Source organism: Haliotis cracherodii, unplaced genomic scaffold, assembly GCF_022045235.1.
Source record: "Haliotis cracherodii isolate W230 unplaced genomic scaffold, xgHalCrac1.p SCAF_3, whole genome shotgun sequence".
In the NCBI taxonomy this organism is placed as follows: Eukaryota; Metazoa; Mollusca; class Gastropoda; order Lepetellida; family Haliotidae; genus Haliotis; species Haliotis cracherodii.
The window spans coordinates 40,196,663-40,215,705 of record NW_027266286.1 but is presented as its reverse complement, the minus strand read 5'-3'; the positions used below and the strand labels follow the sequence as shown (position 1 = coordinate 40,215,705).

General features: G+C 37.4%; 3 protein-coding genes across 6 annotated transcripts in view; 1 reads left to right on the top strand and 2 right to left on the bottom strand.

Annotated features, from left to right (window-relative positions):
- The window catches only part of LOC139473839 (sperm-associated antigen 17-like), a 43,854-nt gene extending 40,640 nt beyond the window's left edge, over positions 1–3,214 (bottom strand). For all 3 annotated transcript variants that reach the window (XM_071256605.1, XM_071256606.1, XM_071256607.1), the window contains exons 1-3: positions 3,048–3,214; positions 2,534–2,674; positions 853–1,044 (exon numbers count right to left, since the gene is read on the bottom strand). In XM_071256605.1, the coding sequence (XP_071112706.1) occupies positions 853–1,044; positions 2,534–2,674; positions 3,048–3,140 (426 nt within the window). In that variant the 5' untranslated portion in view covers positions 3,141–3,214. The remainder of the gene's footprint in view (positions 1–852; positions 1,045–2,533; positions 2,675–3,047) is intronic.
- A 303-nt stretch (positions 3,215–3,517) lies between these two features.
- On the top strand, positions 3,518–4,854 carry LOC139474708 (enoyl-[acyl-carrier-protein] reductase, mitochondrial-like). The gene has a single exon (XM_071257808.1). It carries the CDS (start codon positions 3,518–3,520, stop codon positions 4,655–4,657), a length of 1,140 nt encoding a protein of 379 aa, XP_071113909.1. The 3' UTR covers positions 4,658–4,854.
- A 4,021-nt stretch (positions 4,855–8,875) lies between these two features.
- The window catches only part of LOC139476031 (bromodomain and WD repeat-containing protein 3-like), a 66,288-nt gene continuing 56,120 nt past the window's right edge, over positions 8,876–19,043 (bottom strand). For both annotated transcript variants that reach the window (XM_071259270.1, XM_071259271.1), the window contains exon 35: positions 8,876–18,516. In XM_071259270.1, coding sequence (XP_071115371.1) covers positions 17,888–18,516 — 629 coding nt within the window. In that variant the 3' untranslated portion in view covers positions 8,876–17,887. The remainder of the gene's footprint in view (positions 18,517–19,043) is intronic.

Genomic DNA, 19,043 nt, shown 5'->3' with positions numbered 1-19,043 from the left:
AACATAAAGATCTTATCTTGACATTAGGCCAGTCTTTTTGTTGTGAATTTTGTTCAATATTTTACTTCAAGAGTTTTATTGGTCAATTAACTTTAAATCACACTGGCAACAGGTGGTTTTACCCTCCTATGATTTGGGCTAAGTTCAATAGCTATAAAAAACAACAATGTAAATATAAATTTGAAAACTGGACTGGCTTCATGACATAATCTATATATAACTATCTTCCAGTTATCTATCAATATGTTCATTAATGCTTGCCAACAAGCATGTCAATTGCAGATCAATTTCAAAGAGGAAATACTGTTTTGTCTCTCAGGTGACATACGCATACCTTCTCAGCAATTAAACTTTTCAGCAGCTGAAGAGCAAAGTGACAAAAGTGGTGCAGTTAATATCAAGCTCTAAATCTAGAAAGACAGACTGCCTAGCACTATATGAGCTACCAGAACTATTAGTTGTGGCTAAATCTAATTCTAATGAAAATACACGAAGGCCCAATCAGAAAAGGCTGACAAAAAAATATGAGTTAAATGTGCATATAGAAAATAATAATGATAATGAGACAGTAAATCGTCATAATTATTGTTCTACTATTGATACGTTTGGACAAAGTGAAACAATATATAGCTCACCTCTTAATAAATAATGTACATGAAATTATCAGTGAAGTATAACGTTATTCAGTTGAGGTAAAATATATTGTTAAAATCTTAGATATGTGAAATAAATGAATCAACACAAATCATAAGAAACACTACATGCACTATATATCTGAAGAGTATAGACAGAATGACTGCAGCCACTATGGCGTACACTACAACATAAGGAGATAAGCTGTTTGGCTCATACCTTCTTCTCTGCTTCTCTTCTCTTCAGGTCAGTTGTTTTGATGGCCAACAGTTTGAACTTGATAAGCCTGGCTATAAGAGTAAGAGGAATGTCTTCTCCATTGTCCAGGTAGAGTTTGCATGGCTCACACACTTCATAGTAAGCTGGTACCTCCTTTCCCTTTTTGGACTTTGGGTTACCGAGGTCACGGACCTTGGAAAATGACAGTGATTGGTTATTAGGGAGATTGAATACATGTGTAAACTTGGTCAAAGAAATGTGTGTAGTTTGAAAAGGTCAATCCCAAATTAAAGTATGAGAAATATCTTTGCCACATCTCAAATGCTCTGTGAAAGTAACAATGAAATCAAAATGAATTTCAACAGCATTATAATTAGAAAGATGAATGAGCAAGTTATATAATTTATTTCTACCATTAGCTAGGTTAACATTAATTTCCAGTTGATGGTTGATTTAACAGAGAAACACAACAGGGATGTGATTGATAAACTAATACATTGTTTCAGTCATTTTCAACACATAAATTGGGAATGACATAACCATAAATAATGCACCTTTAAATTATCTATTTAGACAACTTCCACTAAAATTGAAAAAGCAAACAAATATATGTATAAAATACGAAACATTTCATTGATGGCACTATCAAATCATTGATATCAGATAATTCAGCCTAATATTTATTTTTTTGTAATTTGAATTCCCTATTTGTCCCCCTTGAAGTGGAATATTTTGCCTACTGAAACCTTAGAAATATTGTATGAAAGATATCAGGTTCATATGGCTGATCACCTTGTGTTTATACTTTCTATCAGTTACAAGTTTTGGACACTTAACTTCTGGGGAAATCCGAACTATGAACAAGTCTGTTCTTCCAAATCAACTTTTTACTATCTGTTAACTTTGTACTTTGTTTCCTATTTCATTGGTCATTTTCAAATATTAGAAAATTCTTCCTTAAAATATTCCAGTGTTGAAAAGACCAAAGTCTAATTCTCCTGCATATGAGCACATCTTCTGATTTTCATAACAATTTCTTAAAAGGTTTTTATATCATTTCTTAAAATATGCAGGTCTAGTGACCTTCATTCACTCCCTCCTTCTCTTTTTACTTGTAAGACAAAAAGCAACATTTAGAGTGCCATTTATTTAGAAACTGTGGCGAGGTATTGAAGCAACTGCCACCTAGACTACCCATTTTCGGACTTGAAACCTGACTGGGACTCAACCCCCACAAAGTACTAGTATCTGTACTTTATAAAGAAAGTGTTATCACAAATATAGCATTTGTTACATTTGACCCCTTTCTAAATGGCATTGTGTATTCATAACTTTCAGGCATGGGAGCCATGCCAGTTTACACTGGGGAGAGGGGTACACAAAATATGTGATCTAGACTACCAGTTGTCAGATTTTTGTGGGAGCCTTGGTGACTGAGTGGGTAAAATGCTAACTGTGTGTGCTGGTGATTAGGTGCTGACTCTGGCAGTGTGGGTTCGAATCCCAGTGGGACTCAATCCCCCAAAGTACTAGAATCTGTACTTTACTAAGAAAGTGTTCTCCCAAACATAACATTTGTGGTAATAAAAATAGGATAACTGAGAATGTTTTCACATTCTCATACCTGTAGGCCAATCTACATTGTGTAAAAAATGAAAAAGAAATTGTTTCATTTTCTCACTTCATTGTATAGGCTCTCTTTGCCAATAACACTGAAAAGTTTCCTCGTGCCTCCAGCAATTGCGGCTGCAAGAACGTTGATGTAAACATAATCTTCCGATGTGTTGCCAACTACAAAGGATATGTTTGATTTCCATTTTTCCTGAAAAAAGAAAGAATATTATCATCTTTTTTTTCTGTTGAATGGTCTAAACATAACATAGATGTTACATATATAGAGAAATTTTGACAATCTAATCTTACAACAAAGAATGTTCCTCAATATAGCTGCAGGTGCCCTTATACAGCGCAACTGAGATAACTACAATATCAGTTCTATAATTTCACAATCATACTACAGTTATTTGCTGTCAAAATGTGTCCAAGGTTGGGAACAACTAAACGGGGATGAATCTGATTAAAACTCCAAGAGTAGCATTATGTCTGTTGATGTCATATTTATAAAGTACAACAAATTCAACATATGAAGACAAGATGACGTCCCAGAAGACTTCGAAAATAACAACAAACATTACCTCATCAAATCCTGCAGTAAGAAGTGCCTGCTCCCATTTTGCACCCCCCTGTTGTCCGGTTCCGCTTTTAACTCTTTTCCCGGCTTTTGACATTATATTTTTACCACAGACGGTCAAAGCGAAGACGTAACGTACAGCTCGGCGGAGTTCATGAGTCTCTCGCCATTTTGTTTAGTATGTTGCTATGCGAACTGAGCATGCGCTAATGGAATTTCCGGTCGCTAGCCTCGCACGTGGAGATACTACTTGTTTTCAACATTAAATATTAGAATCAACTGTGATTCTACAACTATGAAAAATACGGGAAGGTCGACAATAGAAACCTATGTATAATTTGATTTGAATTTAGTTAAAACTGATATAAATATATATGGTATATTCGGATACGAACATAAGTTTTATATATATATATTCATACTCAGTATAGTTGATATGTTACAATTGATGTGGATTACAATATAGCAACAAATATGGCCTCCGTTTTAAGGTCGTGGAAACCTCTGTTGACCACATTATTTAGACAATTGTCTGGTCATCAGTTACAAATTGCAAATGCCAGTCGTCTCCAGCGATGTGCATCATCTTTAACTTCTCATCAGATAACATACAATAAATTTGGTGATCCGAGACAAGTGCTTGAAAAAACAGAAGTTCAACTCCAAACGTCAGTACAGAAACATGAAGTTTTGATAAAGATGTTAATGGCTCCTGTCAACCCATCCGACATCAACATGATAGAAGGTACTTATTTTATTCGTCCCCCATTACCAGCAGTTGTCGGAAATGAAGGTGTTGGAGAGATCATAGGTAAAGGAAGTAGTGTTTCTGACCTTGACATTGGTGATTGGGTTATCCCAGCAGATTCGGGATGGGGCACATGGAGAAGTTATGCAGTTGCACCAAGATCAACAGTTTTCAAAGTTGCAAATGATATCCCCGTTGTCAGTGCTGCAACCCTCTTAGTAAACCCTCCCACTGCATATCGTATGTTGAAAGATTATGTAGATCTGAACCCAGGTGATATTGTTATCCAGAATGGTGCAAATAGCGCTGTTGGACAATGTGTAATTCAACTTGCTAAACACTGGAACATCACAACCATAAACATGGTCAGAGATCGCTCAGACATTGACCAACTCATCCACTACCTTAGAGATCTTGGAGCAGACCATGTTGTCTCTGAAACGTTTTGCCGTTCACCAGAAATGAAAGATTTCATGAAGTCACTGCCCTCACAACCAAAGCTAGGGTTAAATTGTGTAGGGGGATCAAGTTCAACAGAGATGCTTCGACATCTTGGTCAAGGTGCAAAGATGATAACATATGGGGGGATGTCCCGTAAACCGATTGTGGTACCAACAGGTGCTCTATTGTTTAAAGAAATCAAACTAGAAGGTTACTGGAACACTGAATGGAACAAAAGAAATAGAGACAGTCAGGTGCGTGATGAAATGTACCAGAGTATCTGTCAGCTGATACGAGACAAACATTTCAAGAATCCTGTCAGTGATAACATTCCACTAGAGCTATATGACAGAGCTGTTGCTGAATCACTGGAGAGCTTCAAAGGCACAAAGAAAATTCTTGTGATGGATAAGAATCTGTTGTAAGACTTTGATGAAGATGTTTCATTTGTTATCTGATGATGAAAGAACAGCTTGTGCATCTTGTCTGTTCAACTGTAACTGCCATAATTGTTGACAAAAATTTATTTCTGAAAGGCTGTGTGTAACAAGTGTTAAGGCTTGGCTGTCCATTGTAATGTATTCAAGAGTATTATGTTGTTGGAATAAAAAAAAATAGTTTTCAACATTATTATGATTATCATGATTACCAATCAAGATCAATTTTGCCCTCTCTTGGCTATAAGACTTGTTCTTTTAGCATCTATACATTCTTTCTTTCCTATGTATTTGTAAAAAAATCCAATAAATTATCCATTTGGATGATTTTACATCACTTCAAACCTTGTGACGAATATCTTTGCTGACTTTTAGAACACTAAGTGCAGTACATTCTGAGGAACATAAACATCTTCTGGGACGCCAAAGTTGAATGTTGATCGTGTCTTGAACAAAACTGAATCAGGGGTAGATTTAACAACAAATTTTTATGCAGCCAGCAGGGCTTGCTCCTTCTAAAACAACTTTTAACAACTAAATGATGGAGTTGGAAAGGAGATCTTTCCTTGCAACATGCATCAAAGTATTTGAGCACCTTCATTTATAACAATAAAAGATTTGGAAAATATATGTAGATGCCAAGTTGACGGTACAAATGCTTTGCAAATCCTGCAATTGACCTAAATATATACAGCAGTTTATGAACTGATGTCGATTTCGTCATGCAATTTTGATTGGACTATGTTAGTCGAGCCAAAACATGACCCAGAAATTCCAGCCAAGCTCGGCAAGGGTGGTAACTGGACTTTTAAAGTCACTCAACTCCCTTGCCTTGGGAAAATGGCAGAACTCGAGACAGGGACTCCTCACCCCTAAAACGCCTTTTCCTGCAAAATTATATCTTGGCTTGCATTTGCCTCATTGACAGAGCAAATAAAGATGTTGTTATACAAACATTACAAAATGGTCGCCGCTTGTAATTCTTCCACTTGACCTCATTCCCCCATATATTTTCTCATTGAACTTGAACAATTCCCGACCACTGTCTAATTAAAAACAAATTAACATGCACAGAGAAGGGGTGACATTTTTACCAGCCAGATGGGCCATCTACTTTACGTTTCAGCAAGCTCTTTGTAATTTTAACTGGCCACAGGCTAACAGGCCAGCAGTTAAATCAACTCCTGTGAATGTACTCACAGCCACTATCATTCACACAAAGTTTCAGCCTTGTGCATGCAAATACATTTTTTTACCATTTTGCAAAATTTGATTTTACAAATATTTATGCCAAAAAAGTTTTTAAAAATGACAATGATTTGAACAAAGTGTGACGTCATCATTAGAAGGAACATGCAGCTGATTAGGCTGGACTCCACAGACAATCAGGCTACGACATAAGTTCACTTGACTTACAGGTGAGTTAACATGATATCCCCAACATGTAATTGTTATGAATAATTTCAAATGTAATTAGTGAACTGAAAGGTAACGTCAATTTTAAAAATATTTAGAGCATTTCTATATGGGATTTTTCACAAATGTTTAGCAATGTTTAGTGCAGATGAAATTTCTATTTCATTTTTCATTGTAATGGAAAGTATTATGGTTAATATCTGACATCCGTGGTATCTCAGTTCCTAGATATTGCCACAGTACTATAGTAATACCACAACTCAGAACCTCCCACTTTTAAATATATTCATTGTGTATACAAATTTCATCATTTTCCAAATTTCAAAGCAATTGATCAGTTGTATGAAGAATCTGAATTAAGAAGAAATAGATTGTTAAGATACGAGATGCTGATCCTGTTTTGTGTGATTCCTACCTTGTCCTCTATAATCATGGAAATGAATACTTGAGGTGCAGGTATTTTCAACTGCATTATACACAGTGTTCATCAAGAGTTTACCTTGAGTTCCTGTTTCTACAGTATCAAGATTACTGCAGGATGTTTGGGGTCTGGGCGATGAATGACTATCATAACCAGAATCCAACTGATCACTAAACTTCCAATGATAAACACAAAGTTTATTTAATCATACATTTAGTGGACCCATCTAGAAAATATACTCGGGGTATATTTGCATGTGGCAATCGATCACAGGCCATTAGCAGGGAAGTAATAGCCTAGGCCTGTCCTTCAGCAGGGAAGTAATAGCCTAGGCCAGTCCTTCAGCTGAGAAGTAAAAGCCTAGGCCAGTCCTTCAGTGGGGAAGTAATAGCCTAGGCCAGTTCTTCAGCGGCAAAGTAATAGCCAAGGCCTGTCCTTCAGCGGCAAAGTAATAGCCAAGGCCAGTCCTTCAGTGGGGAAGTATTAGCCTAGGCCAGTCCTTCAGCGAGGAAGTAATAGCCTAGGCCAGTCCTTCAGCGGGGAAGTAATAGCCAAGGCCAGTCCTTACCACCTGTCCTGACCTTCTCTGTTGAACTGAGGCAGTTCAGTCAAACTGGAAAGTTTGGTCATCCGGAAAGTACTGTGAAAACTGGGAGCTAAACAGTTACAAGAGTTTCATGACAGTTGTTTTTGCAGTCCAACAAGAGACAAAAAATGGGAGGAGGCACATATGTTTTAGTCACTTCCACACAGTCAACCAGCCAGCGCATGATTAAATACATATTTCCTTGCATCCTGTTTCCTTAATTAGATTGTCACTCAGTGTCCATAGTCTGATCAGGAAAGTTCACTAAACTGTCACGTCTGGTCAAGTTGATTACATAACACGGAGTAGTCCAGACATACACCAGCTGTATAATACTGTAATAATTTACTGTCAGATAAACACGCCACTCATCTATATTTAAAAAAGCACTGACTGACACTGAGTTTCCATCAAACCACTTCCTAATCAAGTAGCATGTGCAAAAGCATAGCTTTGATCTTCGGTAATCCCATCAACAGGGTGTCGCGAAACCTCCCAGACACAGTTAAGGCTTTTGTTAGGCACTTGCAAAAAATTCCGGGCACAAAACAAAACAGTTACAAGGTGGGAGTTACTATGTGTGAACTGTATAAAATGTTATATTTGGGATAACACTTTCTTGGTAAAGTACAGATTCTTGTACTTTTTGGGGTTGAGTCCCGTCCGGGATTCGAACCCACACCTGCCAGGGTGAGGCGCCTAATCGCCAGCACACAAAGTCAGTGATCTAACCCACTGAGCCACCAAGGCGACAACTGGTAGTCTAGATCATGTACTTTGAGTACCCCCCTGACAAGTGTCAATTGGCACGGCTCCCATGGCCGAAAGCTATAAATACACAATGCCATTAAGAAAGTGGTCAAAAGTGATCTAGACTACCAGTTGTCGGACTTTCATTTTTGTGGAAGCCTCGGTGGCTGAGTGGGTTAGATCGCTGACTTTGTGTGCTGGCGATTAGGTGCCTCACACTGGCAGTTGTGGGTTTGAATCCTGGACGGGACTCAACCCCAAAAAGTACAAGAATGTGTACTTTACCAAGAAAGTGTTATCCCAAATATAACATTTGTTACATTTGACCACTTTCTAAATGGCATTGTGTATTCATATGTGTGAACTGGTTGATTGTGTCCATACTGTCATGCCTCAACACTGGGTCATCTTTGATGCCTGGCCAGCCTGGCTGCTATGATACAGCTGGAACAGTGCAAATATCAACATAAAACCACATTCAATTATTCACTCATTCAAGACGTTGTTCATCACTGTTTTACATATAGTCTTAATGATAATACAGAACTATGTATCACAAAGGAAATCAGATAGATTCACTCTCCAGTAGACATCTATTTAGGGACCGACCATTTTCTCTACTTTGGGGGCCTGGGAGTTTGTATTGAGATTAGATATTTTTAAGTTTCAGCTGCAAAACCAGACAATTTTTTATCTTAAACTATGAGCCAGAATTTTGTTCAAAAATAACTATGTAATTTTTGCAGGTGTCAATTTCTTTTCTTTCTCCAAAAATCTGAAGTATAATTACTTTTTTCAAGAGTTTTCAGGGACAATTTATTTATTGTTGTTATATTCCCAGATCCCTCCCCCCAAGGACATATCAAATGTTCAGTCACTACCCTGTGTCAATGTACATAGCATCATTGTTTTATGTGTCACCCTGTGTCATGTAGAGCTCGATCTCACACAAGTTGGTACCTTTTTCAGGATTTACCCAAACATTTGAAGCTGTTCATTTACCATTCTAACAGTTAAATAAAACATGAGACAGTTAAGAAAACTTGGCTTTTATTCAAAGATGATGAGGAATGTACCAAGGTACATAACAAGTATATATTACACATACCTGAATACATGAAGATTTCAACCTCAAATCATAACATGACAATCTTTCAAAACAGCGTTCAGCATCCAGGCAAGAAAGGACAAGGCCAGCTGATAGCTGTGTGTCGACAAACACCTGGGATGATTGATTGACAGCAATACACATCACTTGCACAGAGATCAACTTGACAAGTCATGTAATCGACATACACCTTATACAACTGTCAGATATCTGTACATAACTACATGGACTTATGTTTCAAATAAATAATACATCTTAATTTACAATAACATTAAGTATTATTTTAATACGGTAATTATTTATGCAAATGCAACTGTAGTGTAGCACCCATTTCATGATAATATTGGAGGCAACCTGTGATTATGCTTTGCACTAAACATGCTTCACGATGAAATCATGGACAAAAACATTCACGTCTTCAAACCAGATTAATGGTTCCATTATCAGGCTACAAAGCTGCAAACTTGAAACCTGCACACTGAAACCATTGATGGAGGGACAAGGGCCACAATTAACACTGTGATAATAGCAATACAGCGGGCATAACTTGTGTGCTGTCATAACCTTCAAACATTCAAACAGTCGTCAAGTTACAATCGCTTTGTGAAATGGGGGCCCCATCTTGAAGATACCTACTGCAACTCTGTTAAACCAGTATGAAATAGTCAGGGTTTTTATCAGTCTTAAATGAGTGTCAAAACAAGATCACAATCTTTATTTCACCCGTATTATCGAAATCTATACCTCTGTCACAAAAGTTGTTACCTAGAGATTCCCTGTGGGTGTTGCCAGGACTTCCTGTAAGAATATTTTAACTGAAATTAAGCCCAGGGCTGAATTTCGGAAGATTATTTCAGTTGTTTAAACTGAGAAAATATAAAACATGGAGTTAACTTTGAACCAAACTTACTATTAAATGTACATCTGGATTTGCCTCATGTAGTGCATGGCCACATATCAACTTTCAAAGGGAGTAAGTTATTAACTTACAGAAGATTGATCCAAAATAATATCTGAATGCAAGTCCACTGGCCTATATACGGACATATTTCCGTTTGTGGGTCCATGAGCATAATTACACTTGGACCTAAATACAGAAAGTCCGGGAGGTTTAGGAGAAACAATCCACTTCATATCTAACAAAGTGAACATTTAAGTAATGATGTCTTAATAACCAGGTCTCGCTTGTAAGTGGGATCACATTGTCAACACTCAATCATACAGTGTGGGTTCATGTCTTCTCATCAGTTGCCACAAGGGCACATTGATCAATCTTAATTGGGGTCAAAAAAGCTTCTTTCGGTTAAAGACGTTACATGTTTACCAGTTCTCTAGCAACTTTGTCCGCACACTGGGAAGAACTACTATCTGTCTTAATCTGGCCTGTCTATATTGTCTTTCATGTTCATCTGTACTTGTATGTGTAACTTCTGAGTTGACAATGGAGGTTGTATCAGACACATTGGTACATCTCGGTTTAAGTCTCATACCTCTGGGTCTGCTTCAGAGGACAATGGAACTAGTCCAATTTCATATTGCACAGCCAAATAAAATGGAATTTCCCAAAGAACAAAATCTAACGATTCAGTACACATGCTTCTCCACACATACACAGGAATGAACAGTGTAGTGTATGTCTGGATAAGATCTCTTCATGCAACTATACATGTCAACAGTCACATGTCTCTCAAGCATTGGTAAAAGAAGAGTTTTGAAACATATTTATTTTGCTCATATGTTACAAAAAGACCAAAGATAAAAACTGCTAAGACCACAAGGTGTATGAGTATTGCAAGTTAGTTTCCACCCTAGTAAGGATCTGTGCATCATCTATATTAGACACGGTGGCCTACCTGTAGAATACAGTACCACAAACTTTTAAAACACATCACAATACCTCAGAAGTAATTTGTAGTATTTTGTTGTCAGTCACACCTCAGGGGTCATCGAGTGTGCATAAGCTCCTCTCAATGATCTATCATCTCTACATGCAATATAACTGAATAAGCCCAGCGATGTTGAGAGTTTTTAATATTTGTTTACTAAACATTGCCTGCAGTGGTGCATTTTACAGAAAGCGCTCGTTTATGATATCACTTTTATTTTCAATACATTTTTCATTGTTTTTTTTCCAAATTCAAGTGGCTACATGGGAACTAATATACATATATATGTTTTCTTCGATTCATTAATTTTCATTATTATGCACAGGAATGCATTGTATTAGGTATAATAATATATTTGCGCTGAACATCCAAATGTACCAAATGCGTACCTGCGAGTTCAAAATCCGACGCCTGGAGCCATTTTGAGTTCGCAGCTCTTGCCTCATCCCTCAGTATCTTGTAGATTACGGAATGGGATGAGTGCACAAAATGGCCTTGGGATCACACGTAAGTGTCCGCAGACTAGTCACGAATTGCCATGTTTAACCACAACCTTCGCAAGTGTCCGTCACCTATTTGACCCTTTCGTTCAGTTCTGTAATGTCATAGACATGACTAGGTAAATTTGCACATGGTTTCACAGTCTGGTCGTAGATCAGTCACTTAGCTGTCGGGCTAACAATCTGAAGGTCGCGAGGTCACGATTCTCACAAAAACTGGTTGATTGTCTTTGAGACACATGACCTACGGCAGAGATCATCCTCACGAGAAGTTGTGGTACTGTATTCTAAAGGTGCTCCGACGTGGCTGCAGTAAACTGGATCATCATCATCATCATCATCATCATCATTATGTCTCGGAAATAAAAGTTGCAACATAAAATCACTCAATAAACTGGTATATTCACACATATTACCAAGTGATTTCCTTTGAACTATTTTGTTTGAACCAACTGCGTCTTCTATTCTGGAAGTATGCTGGTGTTTGATGCATTAAGTGACTTACATAAGACAATCATTTTTTTTTAAACAAGAAACTTAAACATAAAATATTGAATAACAAATATAGGTTAGGAAGAGAAGAAGAAGCAGCAGCATTTGTTAACCAAAATATCTTATGTGTCCAATCAAGTGAAGAGCACTTTCCATTCACCATTTAGGGTAACAGCAATAAGTACTAAGACAATTGTTAGGCGGGATTGAAGAATTCATCAAGTGATTTATTGTTGTGGAAAATGAAACTCAATAATCGTGAGCTTGTTGTCTTCATTAAGACATTGATAGATAGGGGTGTTTGCAAGTATTTGCCAAAAAACAGGAGCGAAACTGCATTATCGGTGGTTCGATAAGGGAGCTAACTCCGTTTGCCTAATCAAAAGTTCGAGGTGGGCCCACATTCGAAAGTAAACGCACTTGTTGTTGAGAATATGTACTACGTAAACAAACCCGCATTACGAACTGCTATTTTGTCTATTTAAAATAAGTATTATGACTTATAATTGGATTAAAATGTACAAATGCGATGGCAATGCAGCAGAACTCACTCCTACGAACATCGCCAAACTAATTAATGGGGTCATTAATATTCATTAGTTATTCCTTTTATGGAACAAGTTCTCGGAAGCATTTCATGCTTGTATCATGTCAGAGTTCAATTCAAATGTAGACATATTTTCAGGCTTATATCGCCACCAACACTTATGATCAGATTGATGTGTTATACTGGAAAAAGTAGAATGAGTGGTATTGCCTCTGTAAATTTAACTTGAAGTAGATCTAAGTTTCTTGCTTTGTAACTATTTTTGTAAAACTAGTGTTGTCAGCTATGATGACATTATTCAAACTTCAAAGACTTTTGTGCCTTTCGTGGAATTAACGACACACGAAATGATTTATAGATATTTCCCGTCAATATTACTAAATAAGAATAATATATAATGTCACATACCCATGCAAAGTAATGACAAATGTGAGCCCACTAGCCAAAATGACTTCGTCAACCCAATGAAACCCAGCGATTTCACAATGTGGGCCCACATTTTAGAAAATGGTTATAAGTAAGCCAAGCTAATGAAGCTTAGTGATTTTTTAATGTGGTCCCTCCTGTTGCAATCACTATGACGGAAGAACGTCTACCCACTAGGCAATATACAAATGTGGGCCCACTTGTTTCGATCACCATATATGACGGGAACAATGTGGCCCCACATTTGAGAAAATTATTATCAATATTTAAGTCGAATTTCGCAATTAATAAATATGGTCCCTCCTGTTGTAATCAATATGACGGAAGAACGTCTGCCCACATTTAGGAATTGATTATCAGAACTAACGAAACAACCTAACGAAGCTAGACGAAATACAAATGTGGGCCCACTTTTTCGAACACCATAGATGACGGGAAAAATGTGGGCCCACATTTTAGAAAATGGTTATCAGCACTAAACCATCTTAGAAGATGTACGGATGGAAACATAAATATATAATGCATTCAAACATTTAATTAAGAATACATTTTACCTTAGGAATAAGCTGGGCATTTAATAGCTGGACCAACAACGTACAGCGTGGGTGACGCCATTTCTCGAAATACGAAAACACCAGAGATAGCTCCCGTTTGAAATTAGAGTAACCTCCCTTTCCCAATATGAACCACTGACAATGCGGTTTCGCCCCCTTCACTGCCATTTCCACAAAGCTCACAAAATGTCATCGTGCCATGTACTTCCCATCAAGAAACATGACTTTCAGACCTTGACCTCAATCAAGACAATTATCCAACAATTAATCTAATTTCAGGATTGTACAATTAAACGTGAAACAGTAACTATGCAATGATAGTGCCATGTTTTATAACCTTAAAGATGACCTTGACCTTTGATAAACATTACCAACATTTCATGTGGTAGGATTTGTAACGATACATGCAAACACAAACTTTCATGCCTGTAGAGGCAATCATGCCTAAAAATCTGACCACCTCCTGGTGAGTGGGTAAGTGAGTCAGTATGTTTTTATGCCGCTTTTAGCAATATTCCAGCAATATCACGGCGGGGGGACACCAAAAGTGGGCTTCATACATTGTACCAATGTGGGGAATCAAACCCGGCTCCTCGCCATGACGAGTGAACGCTTTAACCACTAGGCTACCCAAACGTCCCAACAACCTCCTGGAGGAGGTATATACCATAATGACAGATGTGTCAAACCAATTAATCAGAAGGAAAAGATTTTTTAGGAGAATATTTCAATAAAAGCAAATTCTCCACTTTCCATAATCAGGTTTGTTTTAAAAAAAATGTGGCCTATCCCTGTTGAAGAAATAGCTACATCTTAAACAGAAAATAATCTTGCTACATTCAAATCTCGCAAACAGTCTAAGTCCAACACTCTAACACACTGGAATAACTGTTTGATAGTGTAGAAATTACACCCAAAGCTCTCAAGAAGGACATTTTTTATGTATGAAAGACCCATCGTTGCCCTCATTACTCATTATTAGCCCTCGTACACTCCAACATGATAGTAACTTACAGACATCGGTGTGTTCTGTCCATGATTGACAGTCAAGAGGAAAATAGCATGACTCCAAGTGATATGCAACAAAATACTGACATAGGACAACTTGGTGTAGAGCATGTTAAAAAGGCTGAGATGAATACATCATTGTTCACTGTTGTATGATTGAAATAACTAGTCAGCAAACAGTCAATACTGTAACATAATTGTACAAATCAATAATTCTTGTATTCATTAATGTAATCTTTTACTTTGGAAAAAGGACATGTCAGAGATACAGCTGTTGTCAAGAACTGTATAAATTACCAATATCAAATATTTATAATTCATTTTGAGGAAATATGGCATAGCTTATTTGACTTGCATGCATGATAAATGCCATTCATTCCATCCATCCAACAAATATTTTCTTAAATTTGCTTACCAGCACGGGCCATTTAAATTTTTTAAACATTTTATTGAAATTTCAATATATTGAGTAGAAATTTCAAGATAACTAAGTTGAAACTTTAAATACATACCAAGTTGAAGTTACAAGATAATGATCTTGAAATTCAAGATAATAAGTTGACATTTTAAAACTTTAACTATAAATTTCAACATATGTATCTTGAAATTTCAACTTAGAATTTCAAGATGCTATGTTGAAATTGCAAGAAGCTATGTTGAAACTTCACGATACTAACTTGAAATTTCAAGAAAAACAACATAAAAACAAGCGGCCCTAAAAGTCTTCCGTAAATCACATTGACATTTCATTTCATAACCCTTGATTATGTAAAACTGATTCAAGTTATCCCTATGTATTAATGCACTATGCCAACTAGTCTGTAAATGTACAAATAACTTCTGTATCACGAAACTCCATCATACAAGTATAATATCAAAGAATTCTAAGACTAGATTTCTCCTTTTGACCAAGTCAGTGTTATATACAATTATATATTGAACAAATATTGGTAAAGTTGGAAAGTAATGAAAGTAGCTAGAAGCAAGACAGCTAGCTACCTCGGACAGACTCGTGGTCAGAATAATCCTATCTTATGTAATGTCAGTAACAGTCAAGTTAGTTCCACATAACCAGGAGTATTATGAGGGCATGTACACATGTATTGCTACCTAAGCCATATATTCACTTCTTAACCACACTGAAGAGGGGTCAACAAGTGTGGTTCCAACATGTTCATATGATGAAATGTTTGGAAATCTTTTTTCAAAATAAATATGGCAAATGCCAAAGATGTATTGACATGGCCTTATAAACCTCTTTTGATGTTATCCTCCTTTTTTCATAGAATAACCTCTTAGCAGGGACTTTCTGTAGAATATCACAGTCCCATGGTTATTTTACAGAAAGTCCCTGTCCCTAGAGATTTATTTTGCAATTGAACAAAATCTGCAGGACACACTACAATGTAATTTAAGGAAATGTGCAAAATGTAAAATCTAACAACTTATTTTACTTATATTTCATCGGGATCAAATTTGCAAGCTTCGTACTTGTAGCCTAGTGAGTGAACCACTAACTACAGAGGCATTGATAAATCTGTAGAATAATAATGCTTTTAAGAATCTCTTTTTCAAATACAAGTACGCCAGGAAGATACATATTACGTCTGTTTCCCAAGGTTCATGGAAAGTGTTTAGGAAACAAACACTTGGGGATAAATGTTGTTCCAGATTTTTCTGTCAGTTTCTAACCTATAGTTAAAACACTCCTCCTCAGTTTGGGTTGCAAATGTAAAACTGCGAGCAAGGGAAAAGCCCAAACTAGAGGTTTTACATGATCAACCAAAACCGAGAAGACAGTTTTAAATAACTTATGAACTGTCAAAATGAAAGAAATACCAGAAAGAATAAGAACCATCAGGATACCTTATAGAGAAACAATACAGTAGTCACGATATAATACAAACAGATAAAATACTTTCCCTTGGGTTGAGAGTGTTATCCTTTACTTGAAATATGTCCAGGAATGTTCAAATAAACCTCAATCTAAATTTGAGAATGAAATTGGTATTTCTTTAATCTACAGTTATTCCTCCTTTCTCCACACACTAGATGTACGGCAGAGATTTTCAACAACATCCACTGGAAATAAGAAATATTAACAAATAAACATGGGTTTCCTGATTTCTGTCAAGTCAGACATAACTGTCAATGATGAAATGCCTACATACATGAAGCTGGTCATCTGGGTGCAGCAAGTGTGAGGTTGTTAGTTTGAGCCCACACTTCGGCATCCCACACAAACACATTCACGGACAATGTTGAGGGGCAGCCGGCCAGAGGGTCATAGCCCTGCATTCCATCACATGAACATAGTTTTCAAACCAGAGGTGTACGGATAAACAACATGCTTCTGTACAGTGAAACCTCAATACTCCAGAAACCCTGTCTTCCAGACTACTATTTTTCTCAATGTCCATGTTTTGGAAGGAACATTACTACTCACCGTTGGTTTGTAAATGCAGACATTTGTTAATCCAGGCTATTTAACCTGAAAGGACACCGTCAAGACTTACACAGTTTCACTGTTATTAAACTGTTCATCAACAGCATAGCAACGTAGGCAGAAAATGGTTCAGTTGGGTACTGGAAACCACACTTGTTTACATGTACTGAGACAATATGAATTTGAGAAATTCCACATTTGACTGTTTTTCTATAATTAACTTTGATACCGGTACTTGATGTTTCTCCATGACTGGCACACCAATATTCCTCATCTTTCTTACAACAGAATGAATCACAACTTTGAACTGTTTCATCCAAAGAAAATGAACAAAGTTTTACATGATACAGTTCATCACATAAGCACTATTTCCTGAGGAGGAGAAATGACTCCATATGCTGCCACTGTCTCAACACCATCACTCTCTGTGATCAGCTGATGACAATCAATGATGAAACATACAATGAAATATATGATGAGGATGAACTTTCCTTCTTTATCCTACAACGTAGCTGTAAGCAATCATATCACAAGACTGATAGAAAATTAGAAGTCTAATTCATTGGCATTAGCAAAAATGGTTTCATTGAGCAAAAGTGATACTACAGTTGACTTGCAAACCACACATATTAATCACAGACATTTGTCTACAGATTCACCTTAAGTTGGCAGAGTCTGAATGCTACAGTTGTCAACTAACCGGGTAGAATTATTTCACAGTGTGATGTTTTCAGATTTTGATTCCAGTAAGCTCGTACTTGCCATCTGAAGGCTTGCACTATACATGTAGTAGCAATGTGTTATGATTCTCTTTGCAAACTGAAAAAGTGATGAGAAATAAATGCTTGGTAAAGATTTCACACATTTGCATAATATTAACACTCTGGTTTTCACAGGAAACTTCTGATTCAGGTTCTCGCAAACATCCACTCAGGAACATCTTCACACACAAACACATATGAGTAATACCACACGGTAACCATGGTAACAGTTGGGCGTACATTATGGCAGTATTTTGAGCGAAGTATCCACGTCATGCACCACTGTAAAGCACTTAGATGAGATGCCCTTCCATACATCAGTCTCCCATCAGACTAGCTCGGGCACGCGGTGTAAGTTTCCGTATTCGACCCCTACTACTCATAGAGGTCATGTCTGGAGATGACCGGTTCTCACTTGAGTCAGAGTCAGAGTCAGAGTCAGAATCCACCATTCCATTCCGACCATTTGCTCGCTCATTGTCACTCTCGTCCTCTTGATACTGAACTGTCCTCCTCCCTTGGTTCCTCGTCTTGATTCTGGATTTTCGTTGTTGTTCGTACACAAACATATTGTCTTGAACTTTCCGCCTTTCTCTTGCACTGTGACGCACAATTTCCACTTGTTTCTGGATTGATCTGGTGGCGGGTTTGGCTGCCCCACGTTTGGAAGATCTAGGAGAGTCTACATAGTCACTCTGCTGTTTGTCATCCTCGTCATCATCGTGGTCATCAGTGCCACTACCGCTGTTGTTGTTGCTACTGCTGTCTGACGATGATGTTCTGCCACTGGGGGAGTTGGTTGATGATGTGGCTGTTGAGTTTGATTCTGATTTTGACACTAATGAGCTACTTTCGTCAGGCATGTACTTTGCAGGTTTAACTTTGCCAGTAGCAGCCCGTGTTCTGTATGAAGGTTTTGAGTGACCGTTCGACACTCCACCCTTACCTGAAACAGAGAGAGGGGACTTGGATGAAAGGGCTTACCATTTCACACTCACAACATCCCTTGCTGAAAAAGACACAAGGGATTGAGAAGGAATGAAGGAGAGAAAGAGAAAGCAATGTAGCTTTGATGTCATCTTTGCAATTTAACCAAGAGACACAAGAAAAGTGCTTATTTGCATAAGCAATGCCCCAATCCATTTGGATACAATGTCACGTGCAAGGACTGAAGGGATAAGAAGCAGTTTCATCTTCATCATTAATTTGCAATCTGTACACAATGCCTTCTTGAAGTGCAACTGACCAGTGATTCAAGGGGTGCAGGGTGTTGAAAGCTGGCAACTCCAGCCCAACTCAGGTTAAACACATATGGACATAAATACAATACTAAAACTAAAATAAATGTTTCTATCAAATATGGGAGAAGCAGAAATTACCATTTACTAGCAAGGGAACAAGAGATCATAATTATTATTTCCACAACCCTGAATATGCAACAAGAATCTATTTTCTCTGTCTGATAAAGGTGAC